Source organism: Agrilus planipennis, unplaced genomic scaffold (assembly GCF_000699045.2).
Source record: "Agrilus planipennis isolate EAB-ADULT unplaced genomic scaffold, Apla_2.0 scaffold43, whole genome shotgun sequence".
Taxonomy (NCBI): Eukaryota; Metazoa; Arthropoda; class Insecta; order Coleoptera; family Buprestidae; genus Agrilus; species Agrilus planipennis.
This window is the reverse complement of record NW_020438914.1, coordinates 19,910-35,533: the sequence shown is the minus strand read 5'-3', so window position 1 is coordinate 35,533 and position 15,624 is coordinate 19,910. Positions and strand designations below refer to the sequence as shown.

At 30.1% G+C, this 15,624-nt stretch overlaps 8 protein-coding genes across 12 annotated transcripts in view; 4 read left to right on the top strand and 4 right to left on the bottom strand.

The window, feature by feature from the left end:
- The window catches only part of LOC108733946 (aldose reductase), a 6,084-nt gene extending 4,800 nt beyond the window's left edge, over positions 1 to 1,284 (bottom strand). The window contains exons 1-2 of one of the 2 annotated variants that reach the window (XM_018465312.2): positions 947 to 1,284; positions 607 to 891 (exon numbers count right to left, since the gene is read on the bottom strand). In XM_018465312.2, coding sequence (XP_018320814.1) covers positions 607 to 891; positions 947 to 1,018 — 357 coding nt within the window. In that variant the 5' untranslated portion in view covers positions 1,019 to 1,284. The remainder of the gene's footprint in view (positions 1 to 606; positions 892 to 946) is intronic. The other variant, XM_018465311.2, reaches the window with a different exon arrangement.
- An 87-nt stretch (positions 1,285 to 1,371) lies between these two features.
- On the bottom strand, positions 1,372 to 6,629 carry LOC108733947 (alcohol dehydrogenase [NADP(+)] A-like). 2 transcript variants are annotated; one of them, XM_018465314.2, is made up of 4 exons: positions 6,466 to 6,629; positions 3,349 to 3,483; positions 2,131 to 2,610; positions 1,372 to 2,046 (listed from the first exon to the last, which is right to left on the bottom strand). In XM_018465314.2, exons 2-4 carry the CDS (start codon positions 3,415 to 3,417, stop codon positions 1,642 to 1,644), a joined length of 954 nt encoding a protein of 317 aa, XP_018320816.1. In that variant the 5' UTR covers positions 3,418 to 3,483; positions 6,466 to 6,629; the 3' UTR covers positions 1,372 to 1,641. The 2 variants fall into 2 exon arrangements, with proteins under 2 accessions (XP_018320816.1, XP_018320817.1); XM_018465315.2 differs by lacking the exon at positions 6,466 to 6,629 and having other exon boundaries at positions 3,349 to 3,820.
- On the top strand, positions 2,725 to 3,288 carry LOC112904178 (protein RMD5 homolog A-like). Its single transcript, XM_025973589.1, has 2 exons — positions 2,725 to 2,911; positions 3,095 to 3,288. Exons 1-2 carry the CDS (start codon positions 2,726 to 2,728, stop codon positions 3,251 to 3,253), a joined length of 345 nt encoding a protein of 114 aa, XP_025829374.1. The 5' UTR covers position 2,725; the 3' UTR covers positions 3,254 to 3,288.
- LOC108733944 (protein RMD5 homolog A) lies at positions 4,232 to 6,221 on the top strand. Its single transcript, XM_018465309.2, has 6 exons — positions 4,232 to 4,691; positions 4,758 to 5,041; positions 5,098 to 5,368; positions 5,423 to 5,691; positions 5,875 to 6,029; positions 6,086 to 6,221. Exons 1-6 carry the CDS (start codon positions 4,535 to 4,537, stop codon positions 6,147 to 6,149), a joined length of 1,200 nt encoding a protein of 399 aa, XP_018320811.1. The 5' UTR covers positions 4,232 to 4,534; the 3' UTR covers positions 6,150 to 6,221.
- A 380-nt stretch (positions 6,630 to 7,009) lies between the features above and the next one.
- Positions 7,010 to 12,802, bottom strand: LOC108733952 (zinc finger protein 502). 2 transcript variants are annotated; one of them, XM_018465321.2, is made up of 7 exons: positions 12,676 to 12,802; positions 10,458 to 10,608; positions 10,137 to 10,295; positions 9,266 to 9,529; positions 8,587 to 9,094; positions 8,006 to 8,529; positions 7,010 to 7,937 (listed from the first exon to the last, which is right to left on the bottom strand). In XM_018465321.2, the coding sequence occupies exons 2-7, from the start codon at positions 10,602 to 10,604 to the stop codon at positions 7,191 to 7,193; spliced, it is 2,349 nt and encodes a 782-aa protein (XP_018320823.1). In that variant the 5' UTR covers positions 10,605 to 10,608; positions 12,676 to 12,802; the 3' UTR covers positions 7,010 to 7,190. The 2 variants fall into 2 exon arrangements, with proteins under 2 accessions (XP_018320823.1, XP_018320821.1); XM_018465319.2 differs by lacking the exon at positions 12,676 to 12,802 and having other exon boundaries at positions 10,458 to 10,732.
- On the top strand, positions 11,246 to 12,652 carry LOC108733953 (peroxisome biogenesis factor 10-like). Its single transcript, XM_018465322.2, has 3 exons — positions 11,246 to 11,624; positions 11,674 to 11,916; positions 11,971 to 12,652. The coding sequence occupies exons 1-3, from the start codon at positions 11,364 to 11,366 to the stop codon at positions 12,316 to 12,318; spliced, it is 852 nt and encodes a 283-aa protein (XP_018320824.1). The 5' UTR covers positions 11,246 to 11,363; the 3' UTR covers positions 12,319 to 12,652.
- A 232-nt stretch (positions 12,803 to 13,034) lies between the features above and the next one.
- Positions 13,035 to 14,564, top strand: LOC108733954 (growth arrest and DNA damage-inducible proteins-interacting protein 1). 2 transcript variants are annotated; one of them, XM_025973593.1, is made up of 4 exons: positions 13,035 to 13,259; positions 13,360 to 13,790; positions 13,856 to 14,008; positions 14,170 to 14,564. In XM_025973593.1, exons 1-4 carry the CDS (start codon positions 13,127 to 13,129, stop codon positions 14,242 to 14,244), a joined length of 792 nt encoding a protein of 263 aa, XP_025829378.1. In that variant the 5' UTR covers positions 13,035 to 13,126; the 3' UTR covers positions 14,245 to 14,564. The 2 variants fall into 2 exon arrangements, 1 of the variants encoding a protein (XP_025829378.1); XR_001937304.2 differs by having other exon boundaries at positions 13,036 to 13,259; positions 13,856 to 14,144; positions 14,306 to 14,564.
- A 22-nt stretch (positions 14,565 to 14,586) lies between these two features.
- Positions 14,587 to 15,624, bottom strand: part of LOC108733936 — a 2,586-nt gene continuing 1,548 nt past the window's right edge. Inside the window, exons 6-9 of the mRNA XM_025973560.1 lie at positions 15,522 to 15,621; positions 15,237 to 15,390; positions 15,028 to 15,161; positions 14,587 to 14,846 (exon numbers count right to left, since the gene is read on the bottom strand). Of these exons, the coding sequence (XP_025829345.1) occupies positions 14,724 to 14,846; positions 15,028 to 15,161; positions 15,237 to 15,390; positions 15,522 to 15,621 (511 nt within the window). The 3' untranslated portion in view covers positions 14,587 to 14,723. The remainder of the gene's footprint in view (positions 14,847 to 15,027; positions 15,162 to 15,236; positions 15,391 to 15,521; positions 15,622 to 15,624) is intronic.

Below are 15,624 nucleotides of genomic sequence, written 5' to 3'. Positions count from 1 at the left end.
AGTGGCAAAATCATAAAATACATAGATATATCTAACGAATATAAAAAAGACATGAATTTATGCTAAATTGTGTAACATTAGCGCAATAAATTTACTTTTGTACATAATGATATTACTATATAATAAACAAATACTTTGATATAATAATTTTCTGTAAAGTGACCTTTTTTAATTGATTCTAATATTATTAAAGTAAACTATGTTACATCCTTTATGTAACATTTTTACATATATATATATGTACATAAATCCATAAAACAATTTTTATGTACACACACATACACATATACTAAAAATGAATGGTCCTTTTGAAAAGTTATGTTGTAATAACAGATTGTTGAATGTAGATAATTACAATCATTATCTTTTTATGACACCATTTACCTCTTTCAACATAGCAACCAATCAATTACCTTATCATTAATCAAAGCAAATATACTAGCATAACAAATTGTAAACCATAGTACATATCAAAAAATTATTGTATCGTTTTAATAGCCTACATATTTTATGCAGCAAATATAAAAATTAATATTAACATAGTCTTTATGCAACTTAAAGTATATGTTATCATATTACAAAAAAAGAACATAACCAAAATCTCACCTTGTATGCCATTGGCCAATGTATTAAATACAAATCTAAGTAATCTACCCTCAAGTTCTTTAGGGATTTTCTTAAAGCACCTTCGACAAGATCAGGTCTATGGAATGTGTTCCATAGTTTGCTGGTAATCCACAAGTCTTCCCTTTTCACCTTTCCTTCTTCAATTTTTGCAGAAATAGCTTCACCAACTTCATTTTCATTGCCATATATAAAGGCACAATCTATGTGACGGTAGCCTATGTCAATCGCATCTTTTACAGCTTGAGTTACTTGACCTGGTTGAGACTATACAATGTATTATTCATCTAACACTCAAATTATTATAATGCCTTGAACTCACCTTCCAGGTACCTAATCCAAAGATTGGAATTTGAAGACCGTTATTTAACACAACCCCAGGAAGTTTAACCATATTTAATAGTATCTGTCTGACGGTGCGACGATAAATGAAAATAATCAATTAAAACACTACTTAAAATGATTCCAAAATGACTAAATAAATAAAAGATAACCTGTCACATGAAGTTTTTACTTCATAAGTCCTATTGATAAGGCAATTAAGTAAATACTATTGTAAAATATGATATTTATTTTTTTCTTTCTTTGTCAGTTCTGTTTCTCTATTTTTTGGATACTATTTTTCATATGCTTCAGTTTCTAATGATTCTCACCAGACATTAACTAAAATCACTGCATTATTATTATTATTATTATAAATATTGATTACAATTGATTATAAGTCATATCATAAGTAAAAACCATAGATTAAGTAGACATTGATTTATTGCTTGATAATTATATTGACAACTAAATACTTACTATATGTTATTCAGAGATAGGTAACCCAAAACACACTCTTTATATGCATGTGACATAATGTTATGGCGTAATTGGTAATACATAGATTAGTCAACTAATGATATGAAACTTTTTTTCTGTAAAAATGTCGTAATATTTATTAATGGTTTTTGTTATTATCAAAAGAAAGAATAAAATAAAAATATAATATGTTACGAATTGATACAAATAGAAAAATCAAAACTCTACATCGTCAAAAGGAAAATGCGGAATTCCTTTTAATTCGTCTGCCGGTACCGATCTAGCATTACAATTGAAAGAATCTATTTCCTTTATCTCAGCTAGTGTCAGTTTAAAATCAAATATTTCAATATTCAATTTAATTCTTTCTTTATTTGACGACTTAGGGATCGGCACAGTTCCGATATCGATCAGGTAACGCAAAATTATTTGCGAACTTGTTTTATTATACTTTTTAGCAATTGCTACTAATTTTGCATCGTTAAAATCGATTGAAGGATCGCCTGGTTTAACCCACGGCCTGGCAGGCGATGCAAAAGGGCTATATGCCACTACAACAATATTTCGGTCATTACAGAATTTGATGAGTTTCTTTTGATTTAACAGGGGTGTTACTTCTACCTGCAGACAAAAACTATTTTATATACATCATTTAGTGAATTTTTTATACCTATGATTAGTTTATTTCTTTTTTCATTTACCTACCTGGTTTACAACCGGTTTTATAGTGGCATGTTGTAAAACCCTATCGATTTGTTTAGAATTGAAATTTGAAAGTCCTATACCTTTTGTAAGACCCAATTTAACACATTCTTCCATCCCTTTCCACGTATTAATGTAATCATAATCGAATCCTGATGCATTATTGAATGGATTGATTGGATTAAATTCTCCAACAATTTTCTGAGCACATGGCCAATGAATTAAATATAAATCGAGATAATCCAATCCAAAATTTTCCAAAGATTTCATGCAAGTCGGTACGACTTTCTCCATTTCATGAAATGTATTCCACAGTTTAGTTGTAATGAACAACTCATCGCGCCTAACTGTTTTGTCAGCTATTTTTTCTCTTATTGCTTTGCCAATTTCTTTTTCATTTCCATAAACCATAGCACAATCGAAATGTCGATATCCTATATTGATTGCATATTTAATAGCCTGTTCTACTTCTCCTGGAGCTGACTGACAAAATGAAATGCATAATCATATAAATCAGAGATTTTAAATTTTATTTTAATTTATGCACTTCTTTACATTTCTAAAAGTCCGCATTTGTATATGGAAAGTAAGAACTNAAATGTGGGTAGATATTTATGAGACATTCACTCGTGACGCATGTCAATTATTAGGCATAAGTGTTGAAAGTCCACTTGCTATATGCATTAATGCAGGATGTACTGCTGTCCCAGCTTTACTGAATATAAAACAAGTGATGATGCAACGTCAAGTCAGTGGCATATGGAACGGTAAAGATGAATTACCAGTGAGTTTTAGAAATAATTTTCTATTATAGTGTGTAATATTAACACAGATATTATTAGTTTTGATATGATAAAATATGTCAGATATGCATTACTCAATAGTATTTTCCAATTTTTAATTAATAATTTCGTTGTCGAGTTTGCCAATTATTTTTTTTACCATGACAAAAATATTTGATTTAAAGATAGAAATTGACCTTGGTACCGATAAAAGGTATCATTCAATGTTTGCATGTCCAATATTAAGACAACAATCGACTGAAAATAATCCTCCCATGCGACTAATCTGCGGCCACGTTATATCCCGAGACGCATTAAACAAATTATGCAATGGAAACAAGTAAGAAAACAGTCTTTTTCTTGGATTTATCTATTAAACATGTTTATGTATGATATTTTCAGTAATGTATTTTCTCTAAGTGTAAATAAAAACACTTACCAACCAGGTACCAAGACCCAGCACAGGTAATTTTTGTCCGTTATTAAGAGTAACTGTAGGAGCTGCCATATTTCTGCTGTACTTCTCTATATTCTCTACACGATTTTCATATATCTAATGATTCTCTACTTAAACCTTAAATAAACATACTTAGGTATGTATACATATAATGTGATATCATATTCACGTAAATTTAAAACGACGAGTTCGCAACAATCATTACATTATCTTACATTATTCTAAAATTGAAGGTCATTTATTTTAACAGTTTACTATTGTATTCTTTGAATGACCACTAAAAAAATCCTGACATAAATTAACTACAAATAAAAAATTCAAATACACACACTTTATAAATCTATATTAGGTACGCCTAATTTTGAAATCGTATGTGTATGATGAGAATTCTTTTTCCAGCCTTTAACGACAAATAATTTCGCTCATTCAGCTGTTATTATTTCAATTCAATCGATAAAAATTATGAATGGTAAATTGTTTATAATAGTTTGATAATATTTTTGTGGTATACTGAGTTATTTTATAATGTTCAAATTCAAAATTAATTGTTGTCGTGTAATAAAACGCCTTTAGCACTAATCTCTAATTTATTGAACTAATTACTCGTTAATTAACATCACTATTTTTAATGATTAACTCGTTAATTAGTACATCACCCTCTGAATCTTCCTAATTCGCTTTCTATCGCCTAGAAGTAAGCAATTGATCTAAATGACTAAATTATTATATGCAACCATTATAAGCCTCTTGGCGCTTTTTCCCGTATGATGGGTTGTCTACACGTCACAGTGTTAAGTATCATTATCATCGTAGATAAGAGACATATAATGGTCAATTATCATATATTCTTATCTATGATACTAACATGATATAGTAATATGTCAATTTCGTTAGATTAAAAAAAGGGACGAGCGTGTATTGATGTACACGCGCAACAAATGAAACTGCTTTAGATTATGACGCATGACGCGTAACATTTTCCTTTTGTTTGACAGTCATTTGGCTTGGCTTGGCAACATTGGTACGGCCTAGACGGTTTAGCCAGACGCGCTAACCTGTTGTCCTATTCAATTGTCTATGGCGTTAACTACCAACCGCTATTAACAAAAGCAAATGTCAAAAAAAGAAACGATTGTGGTTGTTATTTATGAAAGGAAAGTAATAATCGATGATGCATAAAAATAAAGAAACAATGGATGCCTGTTTGGCTGTAGAAAAGGAAATTGACAAAGTTTTAACAAAATTTAATGGAATAAACGAACATGCAAGCAGGGTATTGAACGAGTTGGTGTCACAAGTTGAAAGTTTAAAAGAATTCGAAGCAGGTATTTATGGAAAAACTTAGTACAGAATTTCGAGCAGATTTAAATGTAAAATAATAACCCTTTTAGCTCCCGATAATCATATTTTAACACCTTTACAAGTATATCTTATAAAGCAAACAATTACTAAAGTGAAAGACACTGTTTCTCAATTAACTACAAACCACAGAGACTTGCACAGTACAGTATCAAAAGTAGGTAAAGCAATTGATAGAAACTTTATTGCGGATTTCACAGCAACTAGTCGTGGTGATATTTTTAATAGACCAGATAAAATACATTTAATTAATCAGGTTGTTTATCAGCATTTCTGTCGTCAAGGGTTACAGGAGGTTGCAGAAGAACTTTCTAAAGTGAGTTATAAAAAAGTCTATTATTAGTAAAATTGCAAGATAAATACATATTTTAGGAAGCTGCAATAAAAGCTGAGGTTCAAAACAAAGAACCATTCACTGAACTAAATCACATACTAGACTGCCTTAAAAATAAAGATTTAGATCTTGCATTGGCATGGGCAACAGTTCATCATAATGAACTGGAAGCACATAGTTCATCCTTAGAATTTAAATTACATCGATTGAAGTTTATTGCATTACTAAAAAAAGATCCTCCACATCAAACAAAGGCTATTGCATATGCCAGAATGCACTTTGGACAGTTTGTTTATAGACATGAGAAAGGTGAATGCTGTAATCCCTAAATACGTGCAATTTTATGTATTAAAATCTTTGTAGACATTCAAATGTTGATGGGTATGTTGCTATTTGTTCCAAATGGTTATGACAACACACGTTATAGTTGTATGTTTGACAACGAAATGTGGGTAGATATTTATGAGACATTCACTCGTGACGCATGTCAATTATTAGGCATAAGTGTTGAAAGTCCACTTGCTATATGCATTAATGCAGGATGTACTGCTGTCCCAGCTTTACTGAATATAAAACAAGTGATGATGCAACGTCAAGTCAGTGGCATATGGAACGGTAAAGATGAATTACCAGTGAGTTTTAGAAATAATTTTCTATTATAGTGTGTAATATTAACACAGATATTATTAGTTTTGATATGATAAAATATGTCAGATATGCATTACTCAATAGTATTTTCCAATTTTTAATTAATAATTTCGTTGTCGAGTTTGCCAATTATTTTTTTTACCATGACAAAAATATTTGATTTAAAGATAGAAATTGACCTTGGTACCGATAAAAGGTATCATTCAATGTTTGCATGTCCAATATTAAGACAACAATCGACTGAAAATAATCCTCCCATGCGACTAATCTGCGGCCACGTTATATCCCGAGACGCATTAAACAAATTATGCAATGGAAACAAGTAAGAAAACAGTCTTTTTCTTGGATTTATCTATTAAACATGTTTATGTATTTTAGAATGAAGTGCCCATATTGCCCCTTGGAGCAAAGTCCGAACGACGCTAGGCTGATATTCTTTTAAAAATTGTCTAGATTTATTATATTTTAAGCAATTGTAATATTTAATGTAATATAAGCCTTGTTAATGACGTTAGTGTGGTAATGGTTTTTGAATGTATTATGGTATGCTGCAAATCAAAAACTTTCAACATATTTTTGTAAAAAAACGTACTTTGAAACCGTTTCAGATTGCAACACTTCAAACATTTTAAATAGTTTCTATAGAATATATTATTCATGTAAGTTTTTATAAGTGTAAATAAATGAAATATTCGCCTAATCGTTTCTTATTTTGTTTAATAACTAAATACTAGCAACCAGTTAAAAAAAATACTTACTAGCAACCAGTTAAAAAAAATACTTCAAGTATGATTTTAGAAGGCTTAAAATTTTAATACATAACATAACACAGGTAGTGCTTTGCCGGGTACTGGAAATCACGTATTAGCCTTGCCGGACACGACTACTCGACATCACAAAAAACAATGCTATTTGGATAAAATTATTCGATTAAGCTAACGTGCTTATCACGTTGAGATTGGCTAAGCTGGGATTCGTTTTCAGCAAGTAGATATCCACACAAGTGGACCTTGTTGGAGCATACGTAATACTAAAATGTAGCATCATGCTACAGATGGCATTTACTGCGCCATTTGTAGTATTTTCTAAATGCTATTTGGGTTTTAAATGTTTAGTTATTATCAATGAAATTGTATATTAAAATGAATATACTTTTCATTAAAAAATACTACGTTTAAAATTTAATACACTTAAATTTCGTATAATTTATAAATATATTTTTATAAATACCTATTCAAAATTTATTCATTTTGAAATTTTAAGTAAAATTATTTTACTATAGTTTAATTATAAGAAACGTAAGATATATTAATCCTTTCTTTTATTGAATCAACCAAAATATCAGGTAAATAATGACTTTAATACAATATAATTGCAATTTTAATTAATCAACTTATTCAAATAAAGCTTTAGTGCTATATGGAAATAATTTACAAAATAAGACGTAATAGAAACCTGATTTCTATTAATTACTGCGTCATTTTTAATTACATACCTCGCTTACGTGTTGATTGATCCTACTCTCGTTTCGATCTTCTTGCTCTTCCTCAAATATATCATTTTCATTATTCGAACTATTCTGTTGTTTTCTGTGAACATTCGACGGCTCCACACTTGCGGCAGCTTCTTGAAAAATGGAATCAATTGTAACATTTTGTAAAGATTGAGCTGTTCGTGCGGTTACACTGTTTAATGTCTGTTTTTTCTTAAGTAAAATGGTATTCCCTTTCATTTCAATTTTGCCTTCTTTCGCCATCGCTTGAATTTCTGCTTTACTCATAATTAACTTCTGAACCCTGACCAACTTGTTGCCTATTTTCATGTCCACGTAGTTCTTGTTTGGTGGAAATGCATTTGCCGCATCTTTAGACAAACCCATGTTATCTAATAAAGGTAGTTGTGAGATTTGATCTAACTGATGAGTGGGAAGTTGTATTGATGCAGACTGAGCCGTTGGTGTAACGAAAGTAGTTAAAGCCACTGGCTTTGGTTTTTCTGGAGCGTTCTTGCGGGTATATACTTTAGTTCCTTCTGTGCGAACAACTGGTTTAATGGTTTCATTGACGGTGGTAGGAGGCGGAGGTTTATATAGTAGATCGTCTTCGTCTTCTTCTTCATCGTTATTTGGTATGTCTTGTGAAGCATCTTCATCCATATCTGATCCAAGTTCATCTTTTAAGAAGTCCGCAAAATTTTTAATTTTCCGTTCTCTTTTAGATCTTCTTATAATCTATTTAAAAATAAAAAATTCGAATATTTGAAAATATAACCAACTGAATATAAAAAAAAACTACAAACTTCTGGATTATCCGCACTGGTGATGGAGAACTCTGCAATATCTTCTTCGCCAGAATACGCTTCGTCTCCGTCATCCCCCATGCCACTATAGTGATCGGTTCGTTGCTGCTGTTGTTGCATTGCTTCTTCTGTCACTTCCCTCTCGATCTGTTCTTCGTATTCCATTTCTGCATGCTTAAGTTCGTGCTCCTCAAGCTGATCTTGCGTATCAAAGGAATAGTCGCACTTGTCACAAGGATATGGAAGACCTGCCAAATGTGTCGTGATGTGTTCTTTAACCATTTTAGCGTTCTCAAATTCAGTGTTGCAGATGACACACTTCAAGTTAACCATCGAATGGATCGCACTGTGATTGATTAGCGAATCTTTACGTCGAAACGACATACTACACATGTCGCATTTATGTTGTCCGATTGGTTGGGCGTTTGGTGATTTTGCTGCATAATGGCTTCGCATATGTCGCGTAAGATGGTGACTGAGGAGAAAAGTACGACCGCACAGCTTACACGGATACGGTCGTAAACCTTTTTAAGAAGACAATTAGATTAAATTTACTATACATGTATACAATATTTTCTTACCTGCATGGGAAGTGATATGTCTGGTTAATTTAAGTGGAGAAGTAAAGCTTGCTTCACAATAATTACATTTGTGTGGTTTCTGATCAGCGTGACTTAATTCATGTCTCTCAAGTCCTTGTTTGAATACGAAACTTTTGTTACATAATCGACAAGAGAATGGTCTTCTCTTTTTATGCCTTTCCATGTGAGCATCCAAATCTTCACTGGTCAAAAATGTACGGTCACATTCAGTGCATAGGTACTTCGGAGCTTGAACATGTATCTTCTCATGTCGATGAAGAAGTGATTCGCGCGAAAACTGCTTTCTACATACGACACACGTGAAAGGTTTACTATTCAGATGAGTTTGAAAATGTTTGCCAAGATCATATTTTGTAAAAAATTTACGTCCACACTCGTCACATTCAAAGTTGCGTTGACGATCGTGGTTCTTCATGTGCAGATCTAATAGCTGTTGTAGTGGAAACGAACGTTCACAATGTGGACATGAAAAAACATCTGTACGCACCTGAAAAATAGGTACATAATTTAATTTTATGTGTGTGTATATATATAAATAAACTATTTATTAAATCATAAACAGGTATAATGTATAACATAAAATAAGGTTTATACCTAAACATAATAATAATTCTAACAAACGAATAAATAAATAAATATAATGTATTCAAACACTCACATGAGACACTTTTGTTATGGAATTTTCATTTCCCTCTTCTTGAGTTTCACTTTCTTCTGAGCTAATTTGGTTTTTAGAATTTTGATCGAAATCCAACATTTCCGTTTCATTTTCTCCCTTAGTGGATATTTGAAGTTCACTTTGGGATTCTTTATTGTCTGTTGTTACAGAATATACCACAGGAGAATTGCCATCATTTGTCTTTGACTTTTTTGTATGACCACTTTCATTTTGGATAGGAAGCAAATTTCTCTTTTTTGACTCCTTTACAATAAAAATAGTTTAAAAACTACAATATAGCACCTTTTGAATTAATCTAGAAAAAATGCAAATAAAAATCAAAGCAGCAGCAACAACAATAAAAAACCAACGTAGCTAACCAAAAGAAACAAGGAAATAATAATGTAAATTAAACTTATACTAATTAAAATAATTTACACAAAAATGTATTTTTGTATCAAGTTGACGGTACTTGATTGATTTTTAGGAGTGTAAGACATCAGCATGTATGTTGGGCTGCATATTTCAGATTTAAAATTATGATCATTGTAAGTTAACATATGCATAATTTCTTTTGCAAAAATGTAAGTTTTAATTAATATACCTTAAACCTAAACTGTATAAAAAGACAAAATTGGTAAATATTTTGTACCAATACCAATAATAAAGACCATAGATTATTACCTATAGGTACTGCACAAAAAAGATGAAAAGTTCACGAAGAATAACTGTATAGTTTATACAAAAAAAAACATATGTGCCCCTTAACTTTGGTTAACAGTATAAAAATATAATAAATACTGCCATCCTTTTTACCAATCACAAATTAATGTTTTTGCTGCTTTAATAATTCTATTTATTTTATGCTTACATTTGATAGTTCAGCTGGTTTTACCAAATTTCCAGTTGCTAAAAATAATTTCAACGCATCGTCAGCCTTTTTGCAAGTCGTTTTAAATCTGTACGCTTGTTGTGTTTGATATCTGCAAGCTCTACATATGAGCTGCGGCATTCCATCATTTGGAAATACCTGCAACCAACAATAAAGCATAAACCAGTAAATAATATCGAAAAATTATCAACTAAACACTTAATTACTACAACACAAAGAAAACTACTTGACGATCATTACGGCATCCTGTAATCGGGTGAATAAAAATGTATACATTTCTATTTACAAATAGTTACAAACCTCAATAGAAACGCAAGCCATCATTTGAAGAGGTAGTGGAACAACTTGCTGAGGATCTTTCTCATATATATTCGTGAATGGGCCATTTTCGTCCAAACAAAATCTGCATATTTTTAAATCCCGTAATACAGTCCCGCGATCTTCCATTTCTCTAGAATTTGTTAAATGAGCAACGCGAAAATCTACACCAAATGAACAAAAATGGTGGGCAGCTTAGCTTGACGCTTGACGTTCACAAGAAAAGGACGTGAATACAGTGGTGAGGTGAAGAGGAAACTAATCAATATATGAAATATGCTGCAAGTAGATGACGCTACATTTCACAAATTATTTTTTTAAGGTATCTAAGCAAACCTTAAACTAACTAACATGAAATATGACAAAAAAATTATAATTTAAAATTTTTAAGTAACACTTCTTGAATTAGTTTCAATTATTTCATTTCGTTTTTATGCATTACAAAATAAAAGTAGTTTTCATCATTTTCATTTCAAGACAATATAACGCGATATCTTTCGTTAAAACATGATACTAAATCTTCTCAATACAGGAAACGGTATTTTTACAGTTTATATGTATTATTTTGTTTCCTGCTTATTTATTCTTGTTTGTTATTATTAACTTGATACTGATTATTTATCCTTTAAATTTATTATAATTTTTCTCTGTACCTTCCTAGATCATTTTGTTTTAATTTTTCCTAAGATCTAAGGGGTATTTATACGAGTTACAGTTACCTATATTCGTCAAATTAATAAACAAATATACTTAATTATAATTTGTGCGTGTATGCAACTTAACATACAGTTGTACATATAGATTATCAACGCAGACGGGTTCATATAATAATGACAAAAAGTCTATAGAAATTAAACGTTATTTATATAAATATGATATAAATTAAACATGAATTTTAGAGCAGCGAGTGTTGTAGATATTTTACGTTGTTCACAGAAAGATAATTTTATTATAGGAAAGTTACAAAGTAGCATTTTTGAAATACTGAAGATACTTGGAAATGAATATCGTCACCAAAATACAATTAAAAATCTGTCTTCTGCTTTATACTTCCTTCTTACGTCTTGCTCTAATTTGCAATCGTTTGGCGAAGAATATAGTGGAATAATAAGATTTGATAGTCGTACAAAAACTTTACCTTCTCAATTTGTAAGTCCCTAAAAATATTAACATTTTTATGTTTATTCCGTTTTTGCAGACCCACTTACTTTGGCTTGTGCTTTACATCACAGGTGATAACATATTTAACAATATACTACATAAAAATAAACATTTTATAACAAAATCAAAATCATTAACAGAAGAAGCTAAAAATGCGTTATTGTGTTGTTTGTACTTTTTGAAGACAAATAAGCATATGTTTGTAAGATTACATACTGCCTTATTTTATATTAAGGGTGACTACTATTACATTTCAAATTTTCTATTTGGAATACGATATGTATGTGTGTTTTACTAATTATATTAACCAGTGCTTAGTTATTTGAAATTTTAGATCCTGTTGAGACAATGGTATCAAGATAATAATTATTCCCAAAATTTTAAATTTCTTGGAAAGGTTTTATTGTTATACTTGTGTTTCTACTTGGTTCATCAAATAAAATTCAGTAAAACTAGCCAAGAGCAAATAGATCATCAATTAAAGGAGTTTAAAACTGGTAAAAAAGTCGTTAACAGCTGCCTAATTTGTTCTAAAGATAGAAAATACGTTATTACTACCTTTTGTGGTCATTTATTTTGTTGGGATTGTATTCAAAGCTGTTTATTGTATCAGGAGGTTTGTCCTGTGTGCCGGGAATCTGTTAACCCTAATAAAACCATTATGTTACAGAATTACAGTTAAGTGTAGTAAACATTTGTGTTCCTGAGTAATTTGTAATCATATATAAACTTTAGGAACATTATTTTTTGTATTAAATTTGGAAGTAAATAGTCAAATGATATAATACAATTTGTTTTTTTAGTTCTAAAAATCGGAATTGAAATGGTGTTTTTAACCATTTATTTATTTTTAACCCTCTGTTCACTGCGACCACGGAAAGACATTACATTTTATAGGGTTATGGCGGATTTTTAAATAATTAAACGTAACTAACCCTACTTTATGAAACACATAAGGAAGCTTTTAGTAGCGGTTAACATTTAATAATATTCAAACATTATTGTGAAATTAATTCAATTTCCACCTACTATAAATTACCTCAAATTCCTGAGGAAAAATTGTTGCTGCTGTCAATTTTGCACGGTTTATTTCCATTCATTGTTTCCATTTTATCACCCTTTGTGTATCTATTATCTATGGTTTATTTCATAGATCATAGATAGAACTATGATTGAAGTACTTAATATATTACTTACTTTCAGGATAGGTAAAAGTACTTTTCACAAAAATTTTAAAATATTACAAGTTGTGAAACTACTCACTATTGCTCAATAACGCCACAACTACTGGGGAATTCCTCCGATAATCGAAACCATATGTCGCCTAGTATGTCGGTAATGTCGATTTTGGTAATTTAAAAAATTTAAAAACTTACGTGGGTAAACTTAGGTGTCGCTAGCGCTCGACATTTCATACCCTGTTTAGGGTTATGTACTTATTTTTGTTCTTCCATGTTAATTTGAGTTTGTACTATTTTACACATTAAAATATGAAATATTTGGATATAATTCGAAACACTTCGATTTTAAACGTATCTCAAATAATATTTAAAATTCTACCGCAATATTCTACAAAAATTGACTTGGAAAAATTAGAATCAGAAAGTGCAACATCTGTAGATGGTAGGAGATTCTACTATAATATGTTGTTAAATACTAATTATTAATTTGTTGATAAATTATTTACCTATTTACTTATATAATTACAATATTTTACTGCTAGTTCTTGATGAAGAAGCAAAGAAGAAAGAAGCCAATTTAGAACTTAAAAGAAATAAATCCCGTTTAAACCTACAACATCGCAATATTCTTTTAAATCAAAAACCTTATAATGAAAGCATATTTTGGACACATGATACGGTAAAGTATGCAAGAAAAGTATATGGAAAGTATGGCGAGAATAGCAGAATTGATCCATCTTTTTGTTGGCCTACTAAACAAGAACTACAAGATACATTGGAATATCAAAGAGTTGCTTATCCTTTTACTGTTCTTGAAATGATGGAAAAAGCACAAATAAGAAAAAAAGAAGAAAATGAACGACTTTTAAATAAGCAGAAAGAAATTACGGATAAAATGGCTAAATTGGATCAGTGGAAGAAAGACCTACATGATAAAATTAAGAAGAAAGAAGCTGAAGAACTTGCTGCAAGAGTGTGTATATACTTTAAAATTTTTATTATCATTATTTTGTTATGCATAAGTATTTATACCTGTAGGTGCAGAAAGAAAGATTGATAGAAGAAGTAAGAAGACACTTTGGATATGCAGTAGATCCTAGAGATGAAAAGTTTAAGGAAATGGTTGAAAAAAAAGAAAAGGAACAAAAGAAATTAATGAAAGAAGCAAGACGAAAGGTGAAAGAAGAAAAAATGCTTGCAAAATTACTTAGCAAGAAATCTGAAGAAAAGACAGAGACAAATAATGAAGAAAAACAATTGAATTAAGCTGAGCGAAAATACTTTGTATTTGTACTTTCATTTTAGAAAATATTACTTTATATGTTACATTTAAAATACTTTGTTTNGAAAAAATGCTTGCAAAATTACTTAGCAAGAAATCTGAAGAAAAGACAGAGACAAATAATGAAGAAAAACAATTGAATTAAGCTGAGCGAAAATACTTTGTATTTGTACTTTCATTTTAGAAAATATTACTTTATATGTTACATTTAAAATACTTTGTTTATACTGAAAGTGTTACATAAATCAATATCGAATATCCCACTATAATAGAATGAAAAATATTTTTCAGTTAAAACAATGTAACTATAAAAATCAGATATGTTTGAAAAGAAATTCCAAAATTTTCTATTACAATAACCAGGAGGGATTAACTGGAAGTACTTTGTATTCTTTTGAATAAGTTACGAAATTGTTAATACAAGGTTTGTAATTTAAAATTGGGAAAATATAGAAGTTTACTGCAGGTTTGGTAAAAAAAAGTACAATTCGCAATTACATAAATTTCATTAAATATCTGATTAAACCTGTTTGGCTCTATATATATCTCCAGTTGTAAAATTCCTGAGACGAGTTTTACAGAAAAACAGAATCAATAACCAAACAAAGGTAATCAAAAAATAATTTAAAACTGATTGCAGATGCGCGGTTTAGGTAAATCACCAAAAACAGCATCTCCATGAACGCTGTTAGCCAGCGCTTTAATACTAGCTGCAATATCTGATGGATTTGCGTCGTCTGAATTTTGCTAAAATATGAAATTGATAAAACTTTCAGAAAATTAACAATTACAAAAGCAGATGCATTTACTTAATTGAAACTTTCTTTTTGTATTTAAAGAATAAGCAGAAAATAGAATTCCAAAAATTTCCAGAATAAAAATGCTATTAATAAATAGTAACTAAATACCAGTATGTTATTAAAATTACCATTATGCCTTCCTTTTTTCCTACTGATACTCGGTTTCCAACACCAGTTAAAAAAACAGGTATATCAATAGGTAACGATTTTGCCAGATTTAAAGGGCTTGATTTGATTTTATATCTCTCCTCTTTGTTGGTATCTATGGAAAAATCATAAAAACAATGTACAAATACTATTTAAACTTGCCAATTATTTTTAAGACTTATTTGCATACCTTCGTTATCACTACTGTCGCAGTTATCAAGGCTTTGATTTTTTATTTCATCAACTCCATCTAAATGAAACAGGCCCTCACTATCAGTGGAATTAATTTTTTGTTGATCATTGTTTTTGTTTACTGTTAACTGTGGATTACATTTTAATTTTTTCTGAAAAAAGGATTTTGAAGAATTTAATGACAAAAATTAGTTGCGGTTTTAAAATTTCTAAGATTTTTACAACCAATAGATTTATAATTTATATAAACGTTGTTTACATTAATTGTACAACAAAAACTTACCGTTGCTTTAAGATTTGTATTGATAGATGAAGCGTCGTAAAAAAATGGAATTTTTTCTTTTTTATATTCAGTCTGTTGCTGTAAATATGGTGCCGGGAATCTG

Excerpts from the sequence above, each read along its gene's own strand:
- LOC108733954 (XM_025973593.1), top strand. The coding sequence starts at position 13,127 with ATGAAATATTTGGATATAATTCGAAACACTTCGATTTTAAACGTATCT. Across the intron at positions 13,260-13,359 it reads AAGTGCAACATCTGTAGATG|TTCTTGATGAAGAAGCAAAG; the intron begins GTAGGAGATTCT and ends TTTTACTGCTAG. Across the intron at positions 13,791-13,855 it reads CTGAAGAACTTGCTGCAAGA|GTGCAGAAAGAAAGATTGAT; the intron begins GTGTGTATATAC and ends TTATACCTGTAG.
- LOC108733952 (XM_018465321.2), bottom strand. The coding sequence starts at position 10,604 with ATGGAAGATCGCGGGACTGTATTACGGGATTTAAAAATATGCAGATTT. Across the intron at positions 8,530-8,586 it reads ACATATCACTTCCCATGCAG|GTTTACGACCGTATCCGTGT; the intron begins GTAAGAAAATAT and ends CTTCTTAAAAAG. Across the intron at positions 7,938-8,005 it reads CCAGTGCGGATAATCCAGAA|ATTATAAGAAGATCTAAAAG; the intron begins GTTTGTAGTTTT and ends ATTTTTAAATAG.
- LOC108733944 (XM_018465309.2), top strand. The coding sequence starts at position 4,535 with ATGATGCATAAAAATAAAGAAACAATGGATGCCTGTTTGGCTGTAGAA. Across the intron at positions 4,692-4,757 it reads TTTAAAAGAATTCGAAGCAG|CTCCCGATAATCATATTTTA; the intron begins GTATTTATGGAA and ends TAACCCTTTTAG. Across the intron at positions 6,030-6,085 it reads AAATTATGCAATGGAAACAA|AATGAAGTGCCCATATTGCC; the intron begins GTAAGAAAACAG and ends TATGTATTTTAG.
- LOC108733947 (XM_018465314.2), bottom strand. The coding sequence starts at position 3,417 with ATGGCAGCTCCTACAGTTACTCTTAATAACGGACAAAAATTACCTGTG. Across the intron at positions 2,611-3,348 it reads TGGGTCTTGGTACCTGGTTG|TCAGCTCCAGGAGAAGTAGA; the intron begins GTAAGTGTTTTT and ends TCATTTTGTCAG. Across the intron at positions 2,047-2,130 it reads TAAAACCGGTTGTAAACCAG|GTAGAAGTAACACCCCTGTT; the intron begins GTAGGTAAATGA and ends TTTTGTCTGCAG.
- LOC112904178 (XM_025973589.1), top strand. The coding sequence starts at position 2,726 with ATGTGGGTAGATATTTATGAGACATTCACTCGTGACGCATGTCAATTA. Across the intron at positions 2,912-3,094 it reads ACGGTAAAGATGAATTACCA|ATAGAAATTGACCTTGGTAC; the intron begins GTGAGTTTTAGA and ends TTTGATTTAAAG.
- LOC108733953 (XM_018465322.2), top strand. The coding sequence starts at position 11,364 with ATGAATTTTAGAGCAGCGAGTGTTGTAGATATTTTACGTTGTTCACAG. Across the intron at positions 11,625-11,673 it reads AAACTTTACCTTCTCAATTT|ACCCACTTACTTTGGCTTGT; the intron begins GTAAGTCCCTAA and ends CCGTTTTTGCAG. Across the intron at positions 11,917-11,970 it reads TTCTATTTGGAATACGATAT|ATCCTGTTGAGACAATGGTA; the intron begins GTATGTGTGTTT and ends TTGAAATTTTAG.